General features: G+C 38.8%; 2 protein-coding genes across 4 annotated transcripts; one reads left to right on the top strand and one right to left on the bottom strand.

The window, feature by feature from the left end:
- The first annotated feature begins 1,956 nt into the window (after positions 1 to 1,956).
- pdia6 (protein disulfide isomerase family A, member 6) lies at positions 1,957 to 9,103 on the top strand. 2 transcript variants are annotated; one of them, XM_008397583.3, is made up of 13 exons: positions 1,957 to 2,101; positions 2,400 to 2,541; positions 3,216 to 3,273; positions 4,179 to 4,305; positions 4,433 to 4,539; positions 4,630 to 4,754; positions 5,003 to 5,117; positions 5,977 to 6,117; positions 6,584 to 6,668; positions 6,799 to 6,871; positions 6,958 to 7,116; positions 7,213 to 7,309; positions 8,441 to 9,103. In XM_008397583.3, exons 1-13 carry the CDS (start codon positions 2,083 to 2,085, stop codon positions 8,510 to 8,512), a joined length of 1,320 nt encoding a protein of 439 aa, XP_008395805.1. In that variant the 5' UTR covers positions 1,957 to 2,082; the 3' UTR covers positions 8,513 to 9,103. The 2 variants fall into 2 exon arrangements, with proteins under 2 accessions (XP_008395805.1, XP_008395804.1); XM_008397582.2 differs by having other exon boundaries at positions 4,627 to 4,754.
- Positions 9,104 to 9,247: 144 nt separating this feature from the next.
- On the bottom strand, positions 9,248 to 22,751 carry hpcal1 (hippocalcin-like 1). 2 transcript variants are annotated; one of them, XM_008397580.3, is made up of 4 exons: positions 22,449 to 22,751; positions 14,074 to 14,568; positions 11,707 to 11,812; positions 9,248 to 9,638 (listed from the first exon to the last, which is right to left on the bottom strand). In XM_008397580.3, the coding sequence occupies exons 2-4, from the start codon at positions 14,449 to 14,451 to the stop codon at positions 9,541 to 9,543; spliced, it is 582 nt and encodes a 193-aa protein (XP_008395802.1). In that variant the 5' UTR covers positions 14,452 to 14,568; positions 22,449 to 22,751; the 3' UTR covers positions 9,248 to 9,540. The 2 variants fall into 2 exon arrangements, with proteins under 2 accessions (XP_008395802.1, XP_008395803.1); XM_008397581.3 differs by lacking the exon at positions 22,449 to 22,751 and adding an exon at positions 19,854 to 19,933.
- Positions 22,752 to 23,460: the final 709 nt, after the last annotated feature.

Genomic DNA, 23,460 nt, shown 5'->3' with positions numbered 1-23,460 from the left:
TTTTTCTCAACCTCATCACTTTTAACATTGAAATTATAAACTATTGAAGTCGATTCAGAAGTCGATATGTCCCACCCACCCACATTTATTTCTAAAGCTGATTTCTCAACTTCCGGTTGTGACATGATTGCTGCGTGTTTTGCTGTTTACTGTCTGGACGCGGCGCAGTGCAGCCAGGCGCTGCGGATCGCAATTTTCCGCGCTTCGTGGGAAGCATTGTGAGGTGTTAGCTTGACGAAATTACAGATGAGAATTGCAGCTTTCCATCGCAACACGAGAGCTATAACCTGTTGAGATGAAATATCCACGAGACTTTCTCTATCAGACCAAAATGTGGCCGTCCTGTCATCCATACTGGATTCATCATCATGAAACTTAAACTAACTGAAAGCTTCTCAGCAACAGTTTTAACAGCATTATGAAGATGAAGAGCTTTTACAGTAGGGATTTTTTTTTTTTTTTAACAGTAACGCAGACCAGTGAGTCATTTGGCCTTTAACACGATAATGATGAACTGACAGCTGATCTGATAAATTAATGGAAAGCTCATAAGAAGGACGTGAATGAATGGATGAATTTCAGACAAATAACACGAATAACAAACACAAATAACACATAGACACGCATACACATGCTACGAAGAACAGCACATTTGTGACTGTGTCTGACAAAAGAACGTATTACAATGGTTATAAAAATAGTGACAAATATTGATTTATTTATCAAACTTTATATTTTACAAATGAACACCTTTTATTAAGACTTGTGTACAGTGAGTATTGGACTTTGTCTCCATCTAGGGGTCACGTCGTTCCAATGCAGCTCGTCTTTTGTTGCACTAATCACAACTAATCAATCTGATCTGTTTTACTTATCACTTAATAGTGTGCTTTTTTGTGCTTTCGTGGAGTATTTTTCCCCTTTTTAGTTTGCTTAACATTTATTGTTTTTAAATTGCCTTGTAAAGAGAAATTACATGTGTGCGTTAAAGTTGTGGGTTTCAAGAGCTAAACATGTTAAAAGTTCAGAAAAAAAAACTGAAGAATTTATGGATGGATATGTTTCACCTTAAATTAAATGCTGTGTTCTCAATTATTTTTCTGTTTGGTAATGTGGAATAAATGTAGTTGAGAATATTATTTTGGATAGTTATTTTTAATTTAATAAAGATTGTATTGTTTTTTTTAAAGAAAGGTTATTACAATAAAGAAGCATCTATTAACTTAAATTTGTCCCGTGTAACTTGAAAACAATGTGTCACTAATTTCTCCTTAAAGTAAGTAAACAAAGTATGTTATTGTTTATGTGATGAAGAAAAGCAGTGCTTAATTGTAAAGTGCAAGAAGATGGACCGCTTTCACACATTTTTAGAGATAATCTGAACATTTCACACCTTGCTGAACACCTTTTGATGCAATTAGAGCTGGAAACTTTATACTTGCTGTGTTCCCTGCCTGCTTTCATCCTCATGATGCTGTTTGTTCACAAATGATCAATGAACAAGCGTGTTCATTCATTAGATGATCATAAATGTATTCTATTTGGTAACTACATTTGAATTGGTTTCACGTGATTTTATTTTGTGTTATCAAGTTAAAATGTTTGAGTTCAAATTAAAATGTACACACAGTATACTCTTAAAACATGGACGCTTAATTCAGAACATTATTTGCTGTCATTTTTATCCCAACTTCAAATTTATGCTCTACGTTAATCTGTCATTTAAAATCAAAACAAAATACACTAAAGTTTTGGGGTTTGATGTGTAAAAAATTGGGAAAAGTTCCCTGCTGTCATTAAATTTTAAGAATGAGTCAGCCTAGTCATATCTAACACATCCTGGTGCAGCGAAAGTATACTGCTTCCATCCTCCTCCTTTCCTTCATGAGTCTCTCTTGAAAACTACACGGCGCACGCTGATTGGTCTAATCTCAACGTCTCTGAAAACGCACCAATCAGCGTGGGCCACGGTGAGCTTTTTCGCCCCCCCCTCTCTGCAATAGACTTTTGTGAGAGGTTGAGCAGCGGCGGCAGTCTGTGTGTTGTTTCAATCGAGGAGACGAGCAGAGAGAAGTTAAAACCATGAGTCCGCTTTTATTCGGTGAGTTATAAGTTAGAGAATGTTATAATATCATTACGCTACATTAGTAACGAGGAGGAGCTAATGTTTTAAGTATTTTAGCCCGTTTTAGCTATTATTGTTAGCTTGCAGGGCTAAGTTTCGGTGCAGGAGTAGGCCTTTTATATTTTATGTAATGATTCAAAATCACATCTGTAGCTCTGCATGAACAGTCCTCTGCTGTCCTCTAGCAACCTTCTGTAGTTGGTGTTTTATTTGATTTGATTTGACATAACTAGTCGCTGAGATAAACCTTCTGGTTGTTTACCTTGTGTTTTAGGAATGCTGGGCTGCTCGCTGGTCCTGTCGGTCCAAGCCATGTATTCCTCCAGTGATGATGTGATTGAGCTCACACCGTCCAACTTCAACAGGGAGGTGATCCAGAGTGACAGTCTGTGGCTGGTGGAGTTCTATGCTCCCTGGTGAGTTCATACAGATGTACGCATTCACTGATCACAGTAATGATGCAGGAGTAATAGTTTTATAAGAAATGATTTGTGGTTGAGTGACAGTCGCCTGTTTGAGGCATTTCCTTCCCTTTTACACATTTACATATGAATCAAAAAAACGAAGCAAGGCTTGTATGCAAAATTTGTTTTCTACTTTTTAGCTGTAAGGAGCACAACCCTCACAAAATGATGAGGTGAACAAGTTGCGTTTTCATCTGAAAGAACAATACAGTATAACTGTTGAGTTGATTTCTGTCCTTTGTTGGCATTGAACATTTTAGAGCAGCACAATCTTAGAAATTGTGCCAATTATGACCCTCAATTAAAGACAAAAGCTGAGGAAGATTCCGATTTTACAGTGTTTTGATGTATGAGTCTTGGAGCAATTCAAGGAATTTTTTTTATTCATTTTGCTTGTCTGACTGTAACAAATACAGAGGGGAAAATGTTTAGTTTTGTTGAATTTATTGAATATGAAAAGAATAAGCAGATATTCAGTATCTGCTGTTAGAGCTCACCCAAAAATCTTTGTCTGATTCCGGTCTCTTTTTTTTGATGCAGTTTGTGCGTCTCTAATTGCAGAAAAATATGATAATTTGGTCAATCATTTGTTGTTGCTTTTTTTTCTCTTCCATTTTCTCTCATAGGTGTGGTCACTGTCAAAATCTGGCTCCAGAGTGGAAGAAAGCAGCAACAGCCCTCAAGGTAATCAAGCAGAGCCATCACCCCTCATTTTTCTTCCTTCTGCATTTATTTTGATCAGACTAGAAAAGTAGTGTTATATTGATATGTGTTAAGGAAAAAGAAGGGGCTGGGTGATTTTATTTTTATCTGAAGTTTCAAAATTCCCAAACCTGCATTTTTGTTGAAGCAGAATAACAGATTCACAAAATGTTTCGTTCTAATACCACAACGCTCCTCATCACGGCTCGGCAGCAGAAACCTTCTTCAAAAACAAAAAGTTAATAGCAATTAAGTCATTATGTGGCAAAAGTAAAGTTATGCTAAAGTAAAGTTCCGCGTTTTTGATAGCAGTACAATTTGCACAATGCCTGTTTTGTTTTTTTCTTGGAAAAAAGTTATTAAAAACAAGTTTTTGTCTAAATTAAGGTGAATTCATGGTTCCTTTTTCCACATAATGTAACCGGTAGTGCTTATGATTAAAAAGATAATAATTATGTGATCGGTGATCGGCCCTCATGGGTGATCGGAATCGGCAGGGAAAAACCTGATCGGCACATCTCTAGCAATGGTGAATTGACTAAGCTCCAGATAAGTTTTCTGGTGGTTATATTTTGAGGTATAAATAAGTTATACACATCTTCTGACAAACGGTTTCACTAGGGAGCAAAAACATAATGTAAAACTCGACTTACTCCAGTTGAAACAATGTACTCTACTATGGTAATATAACTACAAAACGGATGCTAAAGATGTAGCTAAAATTATGGCTTGCGACTCATTCTTAAGTGCTGCTCTATGTCAATACTTCTTTCTTTCTTTAACAAAAATGCTCCATGTAGATTCACATGAAATGTGATGCTTTTAATTAGACTAAATGTAGTCTAATTATACTAAACAGAGCCAATGTGTCTATATCAATCTTTCAGGGTATTGTGAAGGTTGGGGCAGTGGATGCTGACCAGCACAAGTCATTGGGAGGCCAATATGGCGTCAGAGGGTTCCCCACCATCAAGGTCTTTGGAGCAAATAAAAATAAACCAGAGGAATACCAAGGTGAGTATTAGAAGTGCGTTTTTTTTTATTTATTTATTTGATGCTATCATAAAATGATTTGTGACTGATTTGATAACCACACGTTTAAAGACGTATAATGCAATGACTAAATCTTTGATGCCACTAGGGGGACGCAGTAGTCAGGCGATCGTCGATGGAGCAATGAACGCTTTGAGAACGCTCGTCAAAGAGAGGCTGAGCGGAAGGTCTGGTGGCTCCAGCTACAGCAAGCAGGTAAGTTAACCACTGGGAACCCGTTGAACCGTTTGCTCTCTTAATGGAAGTGATGGAAATGAAAGGGTTTTTCCTTTTACTTTCCAGCAGAGCAGCGGTGGCAGCAAGAAGGACGTGGTGGAGCTCACCGACGACAACTTTGATGAGACCGTCCTGAACGGCGACGACGTGTGGCTGGTGGAGTTTTTTGCCCCCTGGTGTGGACACTGCAAGAAGTAAGTAGCTAACGCTCTCGTCTCATCAAACAAGATAAACCCTCCTACTAAGCAATATGCAGACCTTAAATCACTCCGATTTGTTCTGCCACTAGAGTAAAGCACGCAGTTTTAGTTAACATTTTTCAAGAAGTTGTGAAATGTGTCAACTCCACAACTAGAAACCATGAGCCTTGCACAAAAATTTGATTTGAGGTGAATTTTTTATTTATTTATTTTTCTAACGGTCACTGTGTCCTCCTCCACAGCCTGGAGCCGGAGTGGGCAGCTGCAGCCACAGCTGTTAAGGAGCAGACCAAGGGCAAAGTTCGCCTCGGGGCTGTGGACGCTACCGTACACCAGGTTGTGTCCAGCCGCTATGGGGTGAGTAAAAACTCAACGCCGTGTCATCATTTCTCCAAATGCAAAACAACCCTGATATCTGCAAAACTGGGCTGTGTATTCTCTACCAGTGCTTCTCATTTCCAGTGGCTTTAGCTTTACATACACAGAGCTTTGGTCTGCTTGGCAAAACAAAACGTTAGTGTGAGAGAACAGTTACTTGGTTTGCATCTTTTCTCCAATGTTGGATGCTGAGGATAAGTATCTTTATAAAGCTGCTTAATGAGGGATTGCTTGAGTTTCACATCTATAAGGAAGAGCAGAGGGGAGACTGTGGTGTTCTGCTTTAAATATTTCAGCATCTAAACTCAAAGTCTTGGCTGTTCAGTGATCAACTGCCTAAATGATCAAATGTTTTGATGATTTAGAGCTGCAAAATGTTTTAAATGCATCATTGGAAACTTGGTGTGTGAAATATCACAAACGTAATGGAATGCTTTGATGCAATATCTGGTGTTAAGCATTCACTGGATGTTTATCTTTAGTGGCTGAAACATATAGAGTAATGGAGTACTAGAGAGAGAAATCTCAGGAAAATGTCTGCCGTGTTCTCTAAAAGAGATGAATACATTTTGCTAGTTTGTTGGTTTTTAAATATTTCTAAAAAGGAAAGGAAAAAACTGCTAAGATATTTAACCAAATAGTTCATGCATTTTTAGGATTTAGTCTTTTGTATTTGGTGGCTTAAACGTCTTCCTGAAATCCCCCACCGTGGATGTTATGGTTATATTTTTAAGCATAAAGCATAAACAATGCCTTGCCTTTTTGTTTTTATGTTTCCCACATCAGGCAGCTGAAACTGGTTATTACAGGAATGTTTTTGTTTGTTTGTTTTTTTTAGATCCGCGGATTTCCCACAATCAAAATTTTCCGTAAAGGGGAGGAGCCCGAGGACTACCAAGGAGGCCGAACCCGAGGGGACATCATCGAGAAGGCCGTGGATCTGTTCTCTGACCACGCCCCTGCTCCTGAGCTGGTGGAGGTCAGTGTGATCATCCGCCACGTACAAATCACCTTAGTCGGTTACTGTGGCAACAAGTTTGACTGCTTCAAGTGTTGTGCAATTAAAGCTAAAGCTATGACTGAAATGGAAGCTTTAATCAGTGTTCATTCCATCCTCAAGAAGCATTGGAATGAAAAAATATTGGTTTGGATTGTTAAAAAAAAATTAAGGTTTTAAGACGTATTAAAAGGATTTACTTTTTTTTTTTTCCGTTTTTTGTTTTATAAATCAGTTGATCTAAGCATCCAGCAGTTTGTCAATATTTCTGGCCTCATTTATAAATTTTAAATAAATTTTATTTATCAAATAAAATTTAGCAAATTTTATTTGATAAATATTGATCTGAAAATGTATAAAATTGCATTTTAAAAAAAATAAAAATTTATATGAACCGTTCTTTTTTTATGGAAAATACTTTGAGTTTAAAATGAACTTTCTCTCTCAGATCCTTAATGAAGACGTCTTGAAGAAGACCTGTGAAGACAGTCAGCTGTGTATAATTGCCGTCCTTCCACACATCCTGGACACAGGTGCTGAAATGTGTCTTTTTTTTTTTTTTTTTTCACCCGTTAAAACTTTTGTTTCCAAATTAAATCAAAAATCTAAAACGCAGATTTCATACACAAATCCTAATTCCATTCTGCTGCTGTTTCCAAACAGGTGCATCTGGTAGAAATGGTTATCTGGATGTGATGGTAAAGATGGCAGAAAAGTATAAGAAGAAGCTGTGGGGGTGAGGATTAATGCTACGGAATATTACTTTGTGTCAATCAAGAGTTACAGTTTTCTGATCTTTTTTGTTGTTGTTTGTATTTCCAGTTGGCTCTGGACCGAGGCCGGCGCTCAGTTGGAGCTGGAGGCCTCTCTAGGAATCGGCGGGTTCGGCTACCCGGCCATGGCCGCCATCAACTCACGCAAGATGAAATTCGCTCTCCTCAGAGGCTCATTCAGTGAGACTGGCATTCACGAGTTCCTCAGGTAGAGGGCGCACTTTTCCTGCTTCTCTAGTTTTCTATAGCAAGAGACAGCAAAAGGCAGACTAAATGGAGGACCCGGTGTCGCTGATGTTTTCAGGGAGCTGTCCGTGGGCCGAGGCTCCACCGCCACACTGGGAGGCGGAGTCATGCCAAAGATTAACTCTGTAGAAGCCTGGGATGGGAAAGACGGGCAGGTGAGTGTGGCTGCATCAGTTTTCTAATGCGAGGCACTGGTGCTCTGAAAGGAACATTATAAAGATGGGATTTTCTGTTAATATCTCAACAGAAAATAAAGTGGGTTTCATTTATTAACATTATTTAGAATAAAACTAACATTGCGTCTTAAAAGAAGCTGTTTGAAATCGGCTTCTAATTGTGTTATCTGCAAATAGTCAACAGAATCATTAACTCAAATGTTTCAAACAAAATTCAGTTTTGTTGCGAGTGAAGAGGGCTCCATACTGCCGCTGCAGTGTTCACTACTAAGTACCGTTTGTTTTGAAACTGTAGGTCAGACAAAGCTGAGTAAAGTACCTGCTTTCATGTCCGATGACTTTAATTCAGTTTATTTATATAGCTCCAATTCACAACACATCATCTTGAGGCAATTTGCAAAAATATAGTCAGATAGTTAAGATTTCAAAGGTTGAAAAGGTCTTAAGTTGGTTAGCATGGCATTTGGATACTAAGGGAACCACAGCACTACTGCCTGCATAAAAATCAGCTGAGGAGATGAAACACAGTGGGTTCAGATTAAAGATTAAAGCTCTGTGTTCGTTTTTATTTTGTTCTGGTACATTTCCTCACTAATTGGCTCTGAATCATCGTGTAGTAACGTGCTGATGTTAATATCTAAATAAGCTAGATGGACTTATAATGCCTGTATTTGAGATGCATATCATTTAGTCTCCAATTTGACTGAACTGAAGCCTACATTTTTGTAATATTTGGCTGCGTTAAATATTTAACATGCTTAATGTTGAATTTTAAAGTCTGACTAATGTGTAAACTCCAAATCGTTACACTTAATGTGTTATGTACGTATGAGAGCAAACATTATGGCTGAACGTATAAACTAAATGGCTTTTGTGGAGGAAATTATTTACTGAAAAAATCTGTTGCTAAATTAATATTTTTTTTCCTAATGTAGCTCAACAATGATGGAGTGCATTTATGATTTAGCTCTTGCTGTTATGAACTTTGTTTATTTAAACATCTAGTTTTTTTTTTTTTTAGTTATGTTTAAAAGAAAATATTAAATTACAATAAAGCTGAATTCAGATTTGGACATAACATTCCTTTTTTTTTTTCTCCGTCATGTTCAGCTTCCTGTGGAGGAGGAATACGACCTCAGTGACATCGACCTGGACGAGGACTTTGACAAGGACGAGTTATGAGTCCAAACGTAAGGATCGGACCCAGACTGATTTGGGTTTGGTCTCGTCTCGTCCCTCGCCTCCCCCTTCCTGTGGACGAATGGGAGGCCCCGCCAGCCAGTTACTGAAATACTCCAGAAAAGGCGCATGAGACTCACCTGCAGTTTTTCACACCATCTAATCTGTCACCCAAGAGGGAGGGAAGTTTGTCCCCGAGGTGAAGTAATTTTCACAAACCTGCTGAATGTTTAAGGCTGAATATTTATAAAGTTGCCGTCAGCTGAAGAGAGGATGGGGGAGGTTCATTCAAGTTTTTTGATTTTTTGTTTATTTTTTCCAAGTGCGACTCCTTTCTTCAGCTGCCTTAAAGTAACTATTTTAAGATGTGAACTTGTGAAAGGTGATGATTAAACCTGACTTGGCATATTTTCTTTAAAAAAAAAAAAACCCAGTGAATGAGACTCTGGGTGGGTTTGCGTCATGTCTGTCCAGGACAGGGGAGGGGGGAGAATCTGTGGGACGACTTGTGTAGATTTTCTTACACGACTTTATTTCAATTGTGTGAAAACAAAATGACATTTTTGTTACAAAAATAAAAAGGAATAAAAACCACCAGTCCCTGCCTCCTTATTCACACACAGTATGCTCACAATATCCAAAAAATACAAATGACTGAGCCATGCATACAGAGGCATACAAGGCATACAGAGCTTCGTAAGCATCTGTTATCTTAAACCACAATAAGCCACAATTGAATCAAATTCCAAGTCATTTAATTAGTTTCCTTTTGTAACATAATGGTAGCCATAACACTTTAAGCTTTGAATCCAGTCAATACAAACTTGTATGGCACTTAAATTAACCAAAACGGCTAAACGGGAAAGAGTTTTAGGAAAAGCACAAAAATAATACTTTCAATTAAAACGGCTCCAGAGAGAAGACATCAATGTAAACGAGAGTGTTAGCTGAAAGCGGGAGGTAAGAAACGTTATAAAGCTGGATTTATGCGGTAGGTTTCCTCATGCAGCAGAGTCGGTTTCTCTGTGTCCTCAGAACTGGCGGGAGGTTCCCTGATCCGACTGCAGCAGTCTGACGATGGACGGGTCGCTCTTGGCACCTTTAATGAACTCCTCCAAAGACAATCTACCTGCAGAGCACAAACCGACACAAAGCGCGATGCGAGTCAGCTAACGACCAAAAAACAAAAAAACAAGCATTTGATCTTTCAGTGCCGCAACACAATCACTTTCGCCCCAGTTACCGATATGTGTGAAATCCACAAAATGCTTTCAAAGAACACGTCATATTTACTTGCAGAAAGCTTTGTGCAATTTCTTACATGACTAATTTCATACCAATCAATTTAAAAAATAGATTCAACACACTGATTTAAGCAACGCACGCCTCGCGCCTCATTTAAGCTTTCGAGAATATTAACCGTTTTCCATCCATCCATTTTCTTACACCCTTGTCCCTCAGTGAGGTCGGAAGGCCTATTAACCGTTTTCCTAAAATATAAAAAAAAAAAACTTGTCATACTTACATTTACATACATTTTTGTTTTATCCAAACAAGGCGCACAGTTCCATTTAAAATCTGAATAGCGTTTAGCAAACTCTACATTTGTGATGGTAGGTTATAAAAAAAAAAAAAGGGTTTTGTCCTCACATCACTACTAATCCATTGGTTGCCATGTAGGTGGCATCAAATTGTTGTTATGGAGATTTCAGTGACCCCCCAAAAAAACTGCTCTCAGTTGCAATGAGCTTTCAATATTTGTTTTTCATCCTTCTTTAATATCCTGTTCATTCTTTATGCAGGCAAGATTATTACTTGTCCTGCCTTTTAGCCATCAGCAAAGAGAAACTGGCCTCTGTGTCATGTCCTACTCATACTCAAAGGGAACAGAAAGTCACAGCTTTTTTCGCTCTAGTTTCTAATTTTAGAAACTAGAGGTTTCTAAAACTTCTAATTTTAGAAACTAGAAGTTTCTAAAACTTGTAGATTGTTTTAGAATTTGAATTTTCTACATTATACATTTGTAGTTTGTCCCCACTGGTTTAGCTGCCTTTCTATGGAGAGGAAATGACTGAGGACATGACAAACCCATCCAGGAAACAAATACCTCCATCTCTTCCTGATTTTCCATGCTTTTGTTCCCAGTTTTCTGCATTGTGTGGAGTAAACCCCCCTGTTCCACCAGCCTGCTTGTGAGCCGGTGTGTAGTAAAAGCACACCCAACAGAAGAGGAAGTTACTGCCATATATGGATGATGACGCTGCATCCATAATGGAACCTTCTTGAGACCTATGACTATGTGGCTGTAGGCGAAAAATGAACTGTTTTCTTGACTAGGCACATTTTTAGTGGAAATAAAATGTGCTGTGAGAACTTTTGCTACAAAGATCATCTAAGCAGGAAATGTGGATGAGCTCTGTTACAGTAAATACTTCTCTGTTGAAAACAGCCTGTAAGGGAAGGTTCAAGTTTGCAACATACAAAACTTTAGGTAATGCCATTAAATAAATAACTGCTCCCTGGAAACAATTTTATAGGTTGTGTAGTAACTCTAAGAGGCTTCAGCTTTGGCTCATTTTCTTTCTTTGTGTCTGAGCCAAATGAATGATGGAGTCTTATACTGCACCTGCAGTCTGATTGTGCATTGCTATCTAGACCTCCAATTCATTCACAACAGTATAGCAGTGTACATTAATTCTTAATAAAGCACAAACTGACTTGATGGAGAAATAAGTATTTGCAGAAGCATTTGCAATGTAGTGGAAACTTGCATTTGAGGATGCTTTTGAAACTTTTGCAAGAATCAAGATTTTTATTTTTTTATTTAGCAAACTATAAAACAAAAAAAAAATAATAATTCAGAGTGGTGATAACAGTGAGAACCAGATTTTGGTTTAGTTGGTTTTGAAAGCTGCACTATTTTTGCTAAGCAGTTTGGTAACACTAAAGCCCTAAAACTGGAAGTAAAACAAATGAAATTCGGCAAATCATTTTTTGAAATCATATTTTAAGATTTTAACTCCATGTCGGCCAATTTGCCATGTATTCCGGTCGGTGTGAAAAGAATATGTGTGTCCTTCTTACAAGGCAAACAACTTATTTCCATTAGGGAGAAAATGCTGAGGAAAAATCGGTCATAGCATGCCTATGATAGACAAAACACACACACGCACACACACACATCACATCAGTCTTACCATCATTGTCAATGTCCATCTGTCTGAAGATCTTATCCGTTCTTTTCTCTGGCGTCGACTCATCCTCTGGCATCTTCATTACTGATGACACCATCTTGTAAATGGCCTGCAGATTAACATAATTGAGATTGCAGTTATGTATATGAGGACTTTTCTAATTATATCTTTGTTGCTGCAGAGTTAAGTGGGGAAAATATCTATTCTTATGCGAGATTAACCTTACGCTTGCTGATGCTCAAACCTGTTTCCGCTGCTCAGAGAACTAAATCTGCAGAGGATTCTCAGACAGGCTTCTACAGTACAAAAAGCAGCTTCATGGTCCAACTTTGGTTTTTCCACATTCACGTCTATCAGCAAACTAATCCTATATGCCCCTGCATTCTGCTCTGCTCTCCATTCTGGAAGAGTAAATATATCTGCAGCAGTAAGACGGACACAGCGAGAAAAACCTGCATGTATAACAAAGAGTAAACGACAGTTCCTTATGAATTCACATCTTAAAATGACAACCAAGCCTAAAATTAATCTTAACATGTAGATAAAACAACAAATACAGCTACTGTTGCTACTTGGTTAACATTCTGAATATAATTATTCATTAACCATTGCTGATAGTTTGCTCAATTATTAGGTTTTTGAAAAGTACCTCGGTTTTAAAGCCACAGTTTGGTAGATTTCAATCAAGAAAAACCAACAAAAATGTAAAAATACTTTACTTTATTTAAAAGTGAAAGCAGATAAATATATTTTTGAAAACAGTGTCATTTTAATTTTAATAGTATGTTCTAGCATTTTACAAAAAGTGCACAAGCATAGAAGTGACTGGAGATTTGGTTTGATTTAGTCAATTAATAAAAAACATAAGCAGATAGAGCTAATGGATGGATAGATGGACTAAATACAAATAAAACCAGTTAAAAAGTATCAGAATATTGTAGGAATTTCTGAATATGACTGTGTGGAAATGCTATTATTCAAAATGTTTAAAGTAGTTGGGAGTTATTTTGATGCGGAGAATCCATTGAATGAGTTGTACTTGAAAGCGCTGTGGAAGGAAAAAAAAAACCCTTCTGAATCACAAACTCGTCTTCCGAGGCATGTGGGGCTGGCTGAGCGCCACTGGATTTATTATTTCCATAAAATGTTTGGTTTAGTTTCCATTCCCTGAAAACCTGTGAAATTTATTAAAATTTAACAATAACAATAAGACTTTCCGTTTTTCAAAGTTCGGAACATTCCGCATCTTAGCTGGATTCATTAAACAAAAAATTATTTAGGAAGAAGGCAACAAAACTTTAATAAAGGAATAATATTGAATACAAGAATCTATTATAATTTTACAGTACATCTTCATCAAGGGGATATATCTGCATTAAAAAAAATGGTAGGCTCCTGACCGAAAAATTACCTAGACAACGATGCCAGCACGTTTCCCTAAAAGAGCACGAGTATGCACTTCAGCATCATATATGGTAGTGACATACAAGGCTAGTTTTACGAGGTCATTCGTTTTCTATCCTGTGAAACTACCAGGCCAAAGAAAAACAGTTTCCCCAGAAAGCCTGGTAAACCTGTACTTGGTAGATAGAGGTCTGTAGAGAAAGGAAAGGATATTCAGTCTTCCCAATAGAAAGCTAGTGTTTTCTATTAACCCTAATTGTAAGAGATTAAAATGCAATGGATGTACTGCAAGTCATTACAAAGGGGAGCACACAAGCACCAGATGATCTGTCAGTTGCCTCGTAAACGTGTGATATTTCTCGCTTGCTTGTGCAGTCAGTGCTCTGACCCTTACATGTCTTGTGGCAAACTACAAGCAAGACTTCTTAAGGCTTTCCTTCAAAAATAGATTTCTTCTTGCCACTTTAGAATAAAAGTCAAATGTGAGTATTGCACAGTTACTAAATGTAACAGGCAAATGAATTCCCCTGTTTGTAACCTGATAAAATATGAAACGTTCTAAGAGGTGCACATATGTAAAACGGGACACTGAAATTATAAAGTGAAGGAGCTGTGACAGTTTTTGGTTTTAGATTTATTCCAGAAAAGGCTTTTTTCCCCTTAAACTCCTTCACATTCTTAGAAACCCCTCCTGCAATCTGCAGTCTGTAATAAAGAAGGAGTAAGCTGTGAGTCTCAGCATCAGTGGAAATTATTTCATTAAAACACCTTAGATATTAGAAATGCACACAACAAACAACCAAGAAGGGATTAAACGTTTAAGGTAACTGATACTAAAGAACCAACTGGTTCTGACAGCCTCTATTGTCTTTTCTCATCTGTGGACATAAAACCTTTCCTGCCTCTTCAGGTAATCTGACCCATTTAACACGCGATCAATTATAATGCAGAACACGTCATCCTCACCTGAACTATCTCTAGCATTTCCGCCCGACTGATGTAACCATTCCCGTCCAGATCATACATGCTGAAGGCCCAGCGCAGCTTCTGCTCCAGCCCGCCACGCGACGTCACACTCAAAGCTATGATGAACTCCCGGAAGTCAATGGTGGCGTCGCCGTTTGTGTCAAACGTGCGGAACACGTGCTCCGCGAACTTTGAGGCGTCGCCGTACGGGAAGAAGTTGGCGTAGATCTTCTTGAACTCCTCCACGGTCAGGTGGCCGGTGGGACAGTCCTTCAGGAAGCCTCGGTACCACTCCTGAAGCTCATGGTCGGTGAACTCCGTGTTCTCCCTCAGGTCGTTCAGGACCTCGGGTCGCAGTTTACTGTTCTGCTTCCCCATGACGCAGCGCTCCGAGGCGGACGGCTAAGCTGGCGTTTCTACCTTCTCTTGTCGGTATCTCTTACTCGAGCCGCACTACTGCTCCCCACGTCGAAGGCTGCTCCGCTTCCTCTGCTCCTGCAGGGGACCAACAAACCTCATTAACAACCTTGTGTGAATTTCATAAATGATTCATTGGACCAATTATTCTTCTCAGTTTTCAACAGTGTTTCATTCTCAAACATGTGCTAGTGATTCTTCTCAATCAAGCAGAAGAAGAAAAGGTGGATTGTTCCAACACCAAAACACCAGAGACTTCAACAATGTTGTCATTGTTGAAAGTATTCTGTGCATGTTTGGGAGAGAATAAGTGAGTGTGTGTATGTGTGTGTGTGGTTAGGGTTAATTTGTTAGCCTTGCCCTCCACTGGAAAGGGGACAAGTATCCTAGGGGGGCATCGTAAATCTTAATAAAGCAACTTTGTAAAAAGGTCAGGTTGACACAGACTGCTGTAGCCGAGAGAGAGCCAGACGTTCACCTCGATAACAATCACCTCCATCCTGGGAAAATGGGTAATCTAATTTAATTTAAGCAGGTGGAATTTATTTACTGAATAAAAAGCAGACACAAATGATGGCTAAAAAGCATCTGGCCACCTGGGCCTATTCACCTCTGGTCTCTGTGGTTTGTCCAAATTCAGCTCCCATGGTTACAGCATACTCTGCAAAAACAGTTTATTCATGTATGCAGGGGGCATTCGTGGTTGGGTGATATGATAAGACGCATTAATACCGCGCATCCAGAACAAAATAAAATTTTTGAAAGTGACACCTTGCATGATGATGTAAAGATAAAGGTTTGTTTTGGTAAGCAAACACAAAAACAGTAATCGGGCGAGAGAAATTTGTGAAGGCGGATTTGTTTTTATTCCAAATATAAGGGAGTTGATTTTGTTTTATCAAACAAGAAAAAAAGATGACGGCAGCTTTGAATCTGACCTTGAAAGCAACACACCAAAGAATGGTCAGAAAACCTTTTGAATACAGACAGTTTTTACATGTTGTCATCATGTTTCAAGCACAAACTCGAGTGTTCCTGCTCTACTCACCTCTGAGTGTAAGAGCAGGACCAAATTTTAAACGCTTTCAATTTCTGATGATGGATTGAACAGATTTTTATTTTTTTAAACAAACCAACCGTGCTTTAAACTTCTCTACAACGTTGTCCTGGACCTGTCTTTTTTAGTGATTATGCTCTGTAGTTTTTACAAAATTGGATTTCGACCGATATTAAAAATAAACACTTGTGGACTCTTTCCAGATTATTTTTACTAGTTATGTAATGTCTTGTTGCAATGCATTTTTAAGATAATTTCACATTTTTAAAATTCGTATCTTGCAATTATACTATACTATGTAATGGTCCATCATATTTTATAAAATGCATAGAAATTTGTGGCTGTAACATGGCAAAGGGCTAATAATCAAAAAGTGCCTTTATATACTACTTGTAAAAAATTTTTTAAAAAGTTAATGTTTCCATGATAGAACGGATTAGTAAAAACACCAAACTTCCAAGTAAAATTTTTAGCAAATGGCATTTCTGCTAAAGTGTGGAGGCGGCAAAAATGGATAAAACTGAGCTAATTTTTTACTTGCATCTGTTTAAGTGCGAGTGGGAAGGATGGAAAACAGGGGTGTGTGGGTGTAGGGAAGAATGGAAAAAGTATGACACATAGAAGAAAAACTATTTCCAGCCGTACAGTACAAGTCGCTTTGCTAATACCAGAGGTTCTATTACATAATAGCCTTTCTATATAACACCTCCACTTCTCCCTACTCCCTCTAATGATTTTTATTTTTTTTGCTGAAAGATATTAGATCTCACCGCTCCGCTCTTCGCTGCCAGCAGAATGATTCTTTTTGAAGAACAGATGAAGACGGTGTGAATGTGAATGCACACAGGCGCCGTCATTTCTTTTAATTGTCTCACAAGTTTAATTTCCTGCGCTTCTATGAACCAGTCACGATGTGACGAGAGAAGCAGATGTGAGAATTTGATCTTAACAATGCAGCAGGGGCTCTTGAAAGAAAAAGGAATAGATAAGCACGCTTGCAAAGTAGCAGCTTCGATTTAATGCATACGTCTCAGTTTTTAAGGCCTTTTTTGCTAGAAAAAAAAAATCTCCTCGTACCCTAGATTTTTCTTAATTTTTTTAGACTTGGACTGCTTATTGTTACCAATGCAAACAAAGGTTTTCCAACCTGAATTGACCATCCTTGTGGTCAATTCGGTTTAATTAGATGATAGTTGAAGTGTTGTTGTAACCATAATGTCTCCTCACAAGACCTTGAGCAGACAGTGACTGTTGATTCAAAAGTTGTCCTGAAATCCTATTGAGCTACAAAGCAAAATTTTGGTTTATGTTTTTTGTTTGATAACTAAACCAAGTTTTAAAAATATGATTAGACATCAATATTTGAATTTGACTTTTTCTGTTTTTTCATATCACTGAATGTTGCCCCTAGTGTTTGTTCCTGCTTTATTATCAACCTTCTTCAGTTCACAATGGAAGTTTATGAAAATGTGTTTTTTTTCTTTTAGGAAGATTATGATAAAGCAAAAAATAACATGCTTATAAAAGTAATCCTCAGTGCTTATTATTTTAACGTGCGTTAATTTTTGAATGCTTAACTTAGACCCACTCAGTGATTCTGAATTGCGAACATGTCATTTCTGTCGATTTGGTGTTACCTAGACTGCGGCATTAATAACGCACTAGCCTGCGAGCCTGACTGTATAACTTCCTCTCACATATGCAACAGGATGAGGAAGCGGCAGAGAGTGGACTTTTCCAAGACAGCTCAGTGTGCAGGCTGAGCAGAAACAGACATAAATATGGGCGTTGCTGTTTATCCCCACAAAGCCACATGAAGCCCAGCAGGGTCCAAACTGGAAAACTGAAGTGTTTTACAGATACCAAGCTCGGAAATTAAACATTAACTTTCCAAAGTACATCCTCATTGAAAAAGGGGTGTACTGTAGCAAAAATAATGCTAGGCAAACAATTTAATAGATTATTCTAAGTCCCTGGCTCTTGCTTTTCTTTTTTTAACCTCCTGCAGGGGCGGTCATTTCCTTCTGCTTATAACTTGACATATGCTCCTCTATTTTTGCTCTGACAGAGAAATGAAACAGAAAAGGCTGATTGACGCAGGCACTGTCCTCAAGACATCCTTTTTGCAGATGAAATCGTACGCTCACCGTCATGGAAAACAGAACATTCAGAGTTTCTGACCGGTCCTTGATACACAGCAGCCCCTGGAGATTGCCTTTCTACGCCCTATGTTTGCAATTCTCCTCAATTACACAGCAACAGCCTCCCTCCCTGTCCCCAACGCCCCCTTCCCTGGTCTGCATGGTCCACTATTTCCACTGGTTTGCCTTGCCTAATGAGACTGCTTCACACAAGCTCCAGAGCAGCATTTGCCCCCTCCGCTCCTTCCACAAGCCCTGTGTAGGTTTCCTGTAAACTCCTGGCCAATTTTTTTTTTTTTAACTGCTGTTTTCCGTTTTTAGGCTCAGCTTGTTTTATGTTTTAAGCTTTAAGCACAAGGATAGAGGAAAGAAAAGTGACCTAAACGAGAGATGAATGATGATTCTAAATATATAAACTGTCTGATATGATTTACTCTGTGTTTAAATAACTCTGAGTGTTTTGGAAGTGAGAGGATAAACGGGCTTTTTAATGTTCAAGCTGATCTCTTCCTCAAAGCGCTGCACAATGTAACGCTTTAATTGTTTTCAGCGGAGAAAAAGACTGGGCTGTAAGTAAGACACTTGGACCATCTTACCGCAATGTGCAGAGAGCGATTGGGCGTTGCCATGGGGACATTTGCAGGGCCAATGTTTAGGAGGATCTGGTTCATGTATTCACATTTTGTCACTTTTAAACACTAAATGAGTGATGTGAATATGAATTCCATCCCCTTTTACTCTGATAAGCCTAAATGAAACCTAGTGCAAACAATTGGTTTTCAGAGTTCAGACAAAGCAAACATGAGGAAAAGGGTCTTCTGGTGTGATGTGATCCAAATTTTACTTTCTGGCCTACATGCTAAATGATAAGTGAGTCACTATCTCCCTGTGGAACAGGTTTATGGCAGCATCATGCAGCATGCATGCCTTTGCTCATATTGATAGAGTTTAATATAAGACAAGCCTTGTAGAAGATAGCGGCTGCAAGAGACTTGAGACTGGGACCCAGACTCATCTTTCAGCAGGACACCGCTTATTACAAGCAGTTATAGAGCTACCAATTAAAAGTCAGAATGGCCCAGTCAAAGTCCAGGCCTGAGATCATACAGCAACTCTTGAAAAGGATTTCCATCCATCTATGAGTGAATCTTAGGTTCAAAATGTCTGTCTCTGGATGTGCAAAAAGGGTGGAGAAATAACTAGGGGTGAAAGTAGTTTTACTTTAGTTTTTCCAAGAACAATCTAAAATACGACTTAATCTGGACGCTGAGACCAGCACGTCCTCTTCTGACTCCTTATCAAAACGTTCGTATAACTTTATTAAAGAACAACAGCAGAAAAAAAATCCACAAAAACTTGTGAATTTTTCAATAAAACCCAACAACAATAATAATCTCAGCGATTATCGTTTCAACAAGGTGTTGTGCAATTCTGTGCGTTTGGGTTCCATTACCAAAAATAGCAGAGCAGGAGTTTAAAATTAACTAATCAACCACCGCTTATTAATAATCGCAAAAATAAATATCAATCCTGAAAACCTAATATCGTAACAGACTGAATGGTATGTTTTTAATGTAGTCCCTGATCGGCTGGTGGCGGTTGCAACGGGTGTGCTTCACCCCTGGTAAAAGGGTTGGTTTACCTTTAATTACCTTTGCTGTGGCGCTTTACAGCCCATGTAGTTTCCGAACAACAAACTTGGACTAATTATCTCGTTCTTTGCGAGTATACGTCATTCACAGCAAACATCAAACACGGCAAATACGTTTCATTAAGTACAAATGGCTTCTACCGCCATAATTATGTGAAATTACATTAATTGTCTATGTAACCCCAGTCCGTGTGAGATGACACCTCGCTGTTCCTTAGACTCTGCGCTGTGTTTTCTTTAAAGGGTTTTTGTCGGAAGGAAACTTGAGGCAGGAATCGGACACACACGGTTCAGACCGTTTATTCGGGCCACCCGACAGCGCAGCGGCTTCGCCTTCAGAATTCACAGCAATTACGTGTCAACATAAGTCTCATTAACGTAGTTATTTTTTCTTATTTACAGATACAGCCTATATTTAAAAAGAAGAAACAGACAAAATGATACAAAACTAACTACTTCGACATTAAAAGCAACATTTGGCTACAGCGAGGAGCTGGCGGTCAGATTAGCTTACCTTGAGAATTCACAGCAAATATTGACCGTTGTAGCGCCAGCACACAGTAACAGACGCCAAGTACGGCGTTCTTCAAGGGACACACTTTACCAACTTCCACAACCCAAAGAACAAATCTAACATTTTGGTGGCATGCGCTGAATTCTGAGAAAAAAAGTCAGAATTCTGAGATTAAAGTCAGAATTCTGAGAAAAAAAGTCAGAATTCTGAGATTAAAGTCAGAATTCTGAGAAAAAAAGTAAGAATTCTGACTTTAATCTCTTTTGTCATAGTACCCCCAAGAATTCAAAACTACTTTCACCCCTGGACATAACCCAATACACTTGAAACTGTAAAATGTATTCCTCTCAGATTTGTTATACAAATAAAAACTACGTATCCGAAACTCACAGATGATATTGTAAACTAATCATAAATCAAACAGTAGTAATAGTTATTGCACCCAGAGCCTTTTCAATTACCCGACAGAAATCCATCCATCCATCCATTTTCTATGCACCCTTGTCCCTCATTGGGGTCGGGAGGGTTGCTGGTGCCCATCTCCAGCTAACGTTCTGGGCGAGAGGCGGGGTCACCCTGGACAGGTCGCCAGTCTGTTGCAGGGCAACACAGAGACACACAGGGCAAACAACCATGCACACACACTCTCACACCTAGGGGCAATTTAGAGAGGCCAATTAACCTGACAGTCATGTTTTTGGACTGTGGGAGGAAACCGGAGTACCCGGAGAAAACCCATGCATGCACAGGGAGAACATGCAAACTCCATGCAGAAAGACCCCAGGCCGGGAATTGAACCCAGAATCTTCTTGCTGCAAGGCAACAGCTCTACCAACTGCACCACTGTGCAGCCCCCCCGACAGAAATAATTCATAAAATCTCTACTTTTATTTATAAAATGGCTCTAATGTGTTTAGAAAACTCTCAATATAGGCAAAGCTTTTCGACAATTTTTTTTAAAGAAGACTAAAAAAATGAACTAATGTGAAGCACAGACCATATTGTATTCATGTTTTGTGTGGATGAACAAAAGTTCATCTTGAACCATTTCTGGCTCCTGCAATCAATACTGCAGCAGGTGGGTGAGGAATAAGGAACATAAGGAAGAAAATGAGAAAACCGAGCCTCCGGAAAATTCTCACTTCCAGCCCTGCCTCTCTTTACCCGTGTCAGTGAAAATCGGGCAGCGGATCAGGATGATGTCCCTTGACACACACCGGTAGTCAAGGCAACAGAATAGTAAAACCAAATACGGCACATTAGGACCAAAGAAAACAAAGCACGTTTTCAGCAAGTGCTTTTAAAATGTTCAACTTTAAGAGCTGCCAAGTTGGAAGCAGACACTTTTTGTTCTGCTTCCATTTGTTCCAGCTTTGTCTTTTTATTCCCCCCTTTATTAAAACTAACATTTTACGCAACAGCTGCAGCTACCATTTTCTGTTTTAAAATGTCAAATGAATACATTTTGAATGTATTGATTTCACAAACATCTGAATGTATGAAACTTAAATTTTAGTTTGTGAATTTCAACATTTCAAGCAAGATTTAACCTGTCAGCAGAAATGTCCATGGGAGTTCACAGGGAAAGCAGCAACCAGGTTGTGCTAATAGAATGCACAGATTCCTTCATGTGGATTCATGTCATCAGGAAGTGTGAGCAACTCTATTATGGCAGCAAGAGCATCCAGTTGTGTGTTAATACAATTATAATATGAAAAGACATCAACGAGGACCTTCGAGAACCTAATCTGGGAAGGGTTTCACGACTTTTTCTAAACAATGCCATGACCATCATTTAAGTTGTCTGGAAGATGAATCCTCTTTTGAAAAAGAGGACAGCAAAACTTAGGTTTCCAAAGTTGCATTTGGGGAAATAATAAAGAATAACAAGACTTCATCGTGTCCATAGAGGCAGCTGTGTGTTTCTGCAAAGCCCTCTGCAAAACTGTGGGGGTTTTGCAGCATTTTGGGCTCGTCTTGCAACCCAAGTTAGTTATTAAGTTGACCATAAACTTTCTCTATATACCAAATATTTTTTGGAGTCAACAGTGAGGCCATCTGTTTAGCAGCAGGAGCTTGGCCAAAATCAGGTCATGCAACCAGGAAAGCAACCCTGAGGTCAGAAAGCTGAGAAACGGAAAGTCCTGTAGAAAAAAACACCAACTGATAAATAGCAGATCTATTTAAGCTGGGCGCACGTTGATTTCAGTATTAGATACAAAGAAGTGTCTGCATATATATTTTACCATTTCACTATAATAAAAAAAAAGATGGATCTAGTGAAGCCATGTTGCTTTTTTTTTGTCAAACTGTATTATTACTGTTATTCAAATTATTTTTAATTGTTCACTAAATTTAAAAAAAAATGTGCGTGGTTGTGTCAAAATTTGGGATGAACTCTCCTCTCTGTGACATCTAGTGTCTAAATAAACTTTTCAGAGGTGTGATGTGTGCGAGTAAAGAATGGGTGTTGTCCGTCTGTAAAACCCGCCTCTGTCCGGTCTTGGCTTGCATCAGAAGTCCAACTGACCAGACTGTGACACGCTGGACGTTACAGTAGAAAAAAATAATACAGTAAACTCAACTAAAACTTACCTCTGTACAGGTTTGGCTCCTGGTTAGAAAACAGTCCACTTTATTCAGCTCCACTTTCCCCACTTTATTCCGTTCCAGGCAGCCTAACTTATACGCGTCAACTTATAGCGGTTTAAAGAAAAAGCAAAAAGCCAAAAAAAAAAATACACGATGCTCCTCTGAGTCTGAGCGGCCTCAGGTGAAAGTAATAAAGAAACGCCGTGTTTGATCTGCATGGACTTGGACGTCTCTGTTTAAGCTCGGTCTCAGCAGTTTGAAGTGGCTTTATCATTTAGTGGAAGATGTGGCACACACACACACACACACACACACACACACACACAGCTCGGTTTTCGTCCGACTCCACCAAATCAACTCAAAAAGGGGGGCTTTTTTTTATTTCAGAAAACAATTAAAACCGACTCCCAACGGCTGCTGAAACTGTGTAAATATTTTTACAACTCAGAGAAGCCTTATAAAACAGCAAAGAGAGAAAAATCCCTGCTCGAAGTCCATCATATATGGAGGGGAAAATAGTTACAGTTTGTCGACGGTGCTCCTCGACGCCCCCGCGCGCTGAATGGATCCGGCCATACTCGCTGCTTCCACACCACCAGAAACGCACACTGTGGAAAAATATCTCTGAGGACTATTATTAGCGCAACATCTAAAATAAACTGCACGCATTTCAGGGCAAAATCGTGACAGTAACGCAAGATGCGAGTTATGGGTGTGGGGGGGAAATGGGAATATGTTCTTCGCTTATCGCTCTGTTTGTTCAGTTCTGTCAGAGGCTGTGGGGAAGTTGACAATATACAGCATATTTGATAACCAGTTCCTACTTTTCAAACATTTACAATCAGCTTCTCATATTTGATCAGACATGTCCATCTCCATAAATTGTTGTGTCACATAACAGTAAACTTATTTCAGAAGTTCAGTTTGAAAAGTGGAACTCTTACAGATTATTACACGTTTCAAGCTCTAATTTCTTTTGATGTACAGCCGAGGAAAACCTAGAGTTTATTTTGTC

The sequence above is a fragment of the Poecilia reticulata genome, chromosome 21 (genome assembly GCF_904066995.2).
Source record: "Poecilia reticulata chromosome 21, P_reticulata-male-v2, whole genome shotgun sequence".
NCBI lineage: Eukaryota > Metazoa > Chordata > Actinopteri > Cyprinodontiformes > Poeciliidae > Poecilia > Poecilia reticulata.
This window is presented reverse-complemented; position numbering and strand designations above follow the sequence as displayed.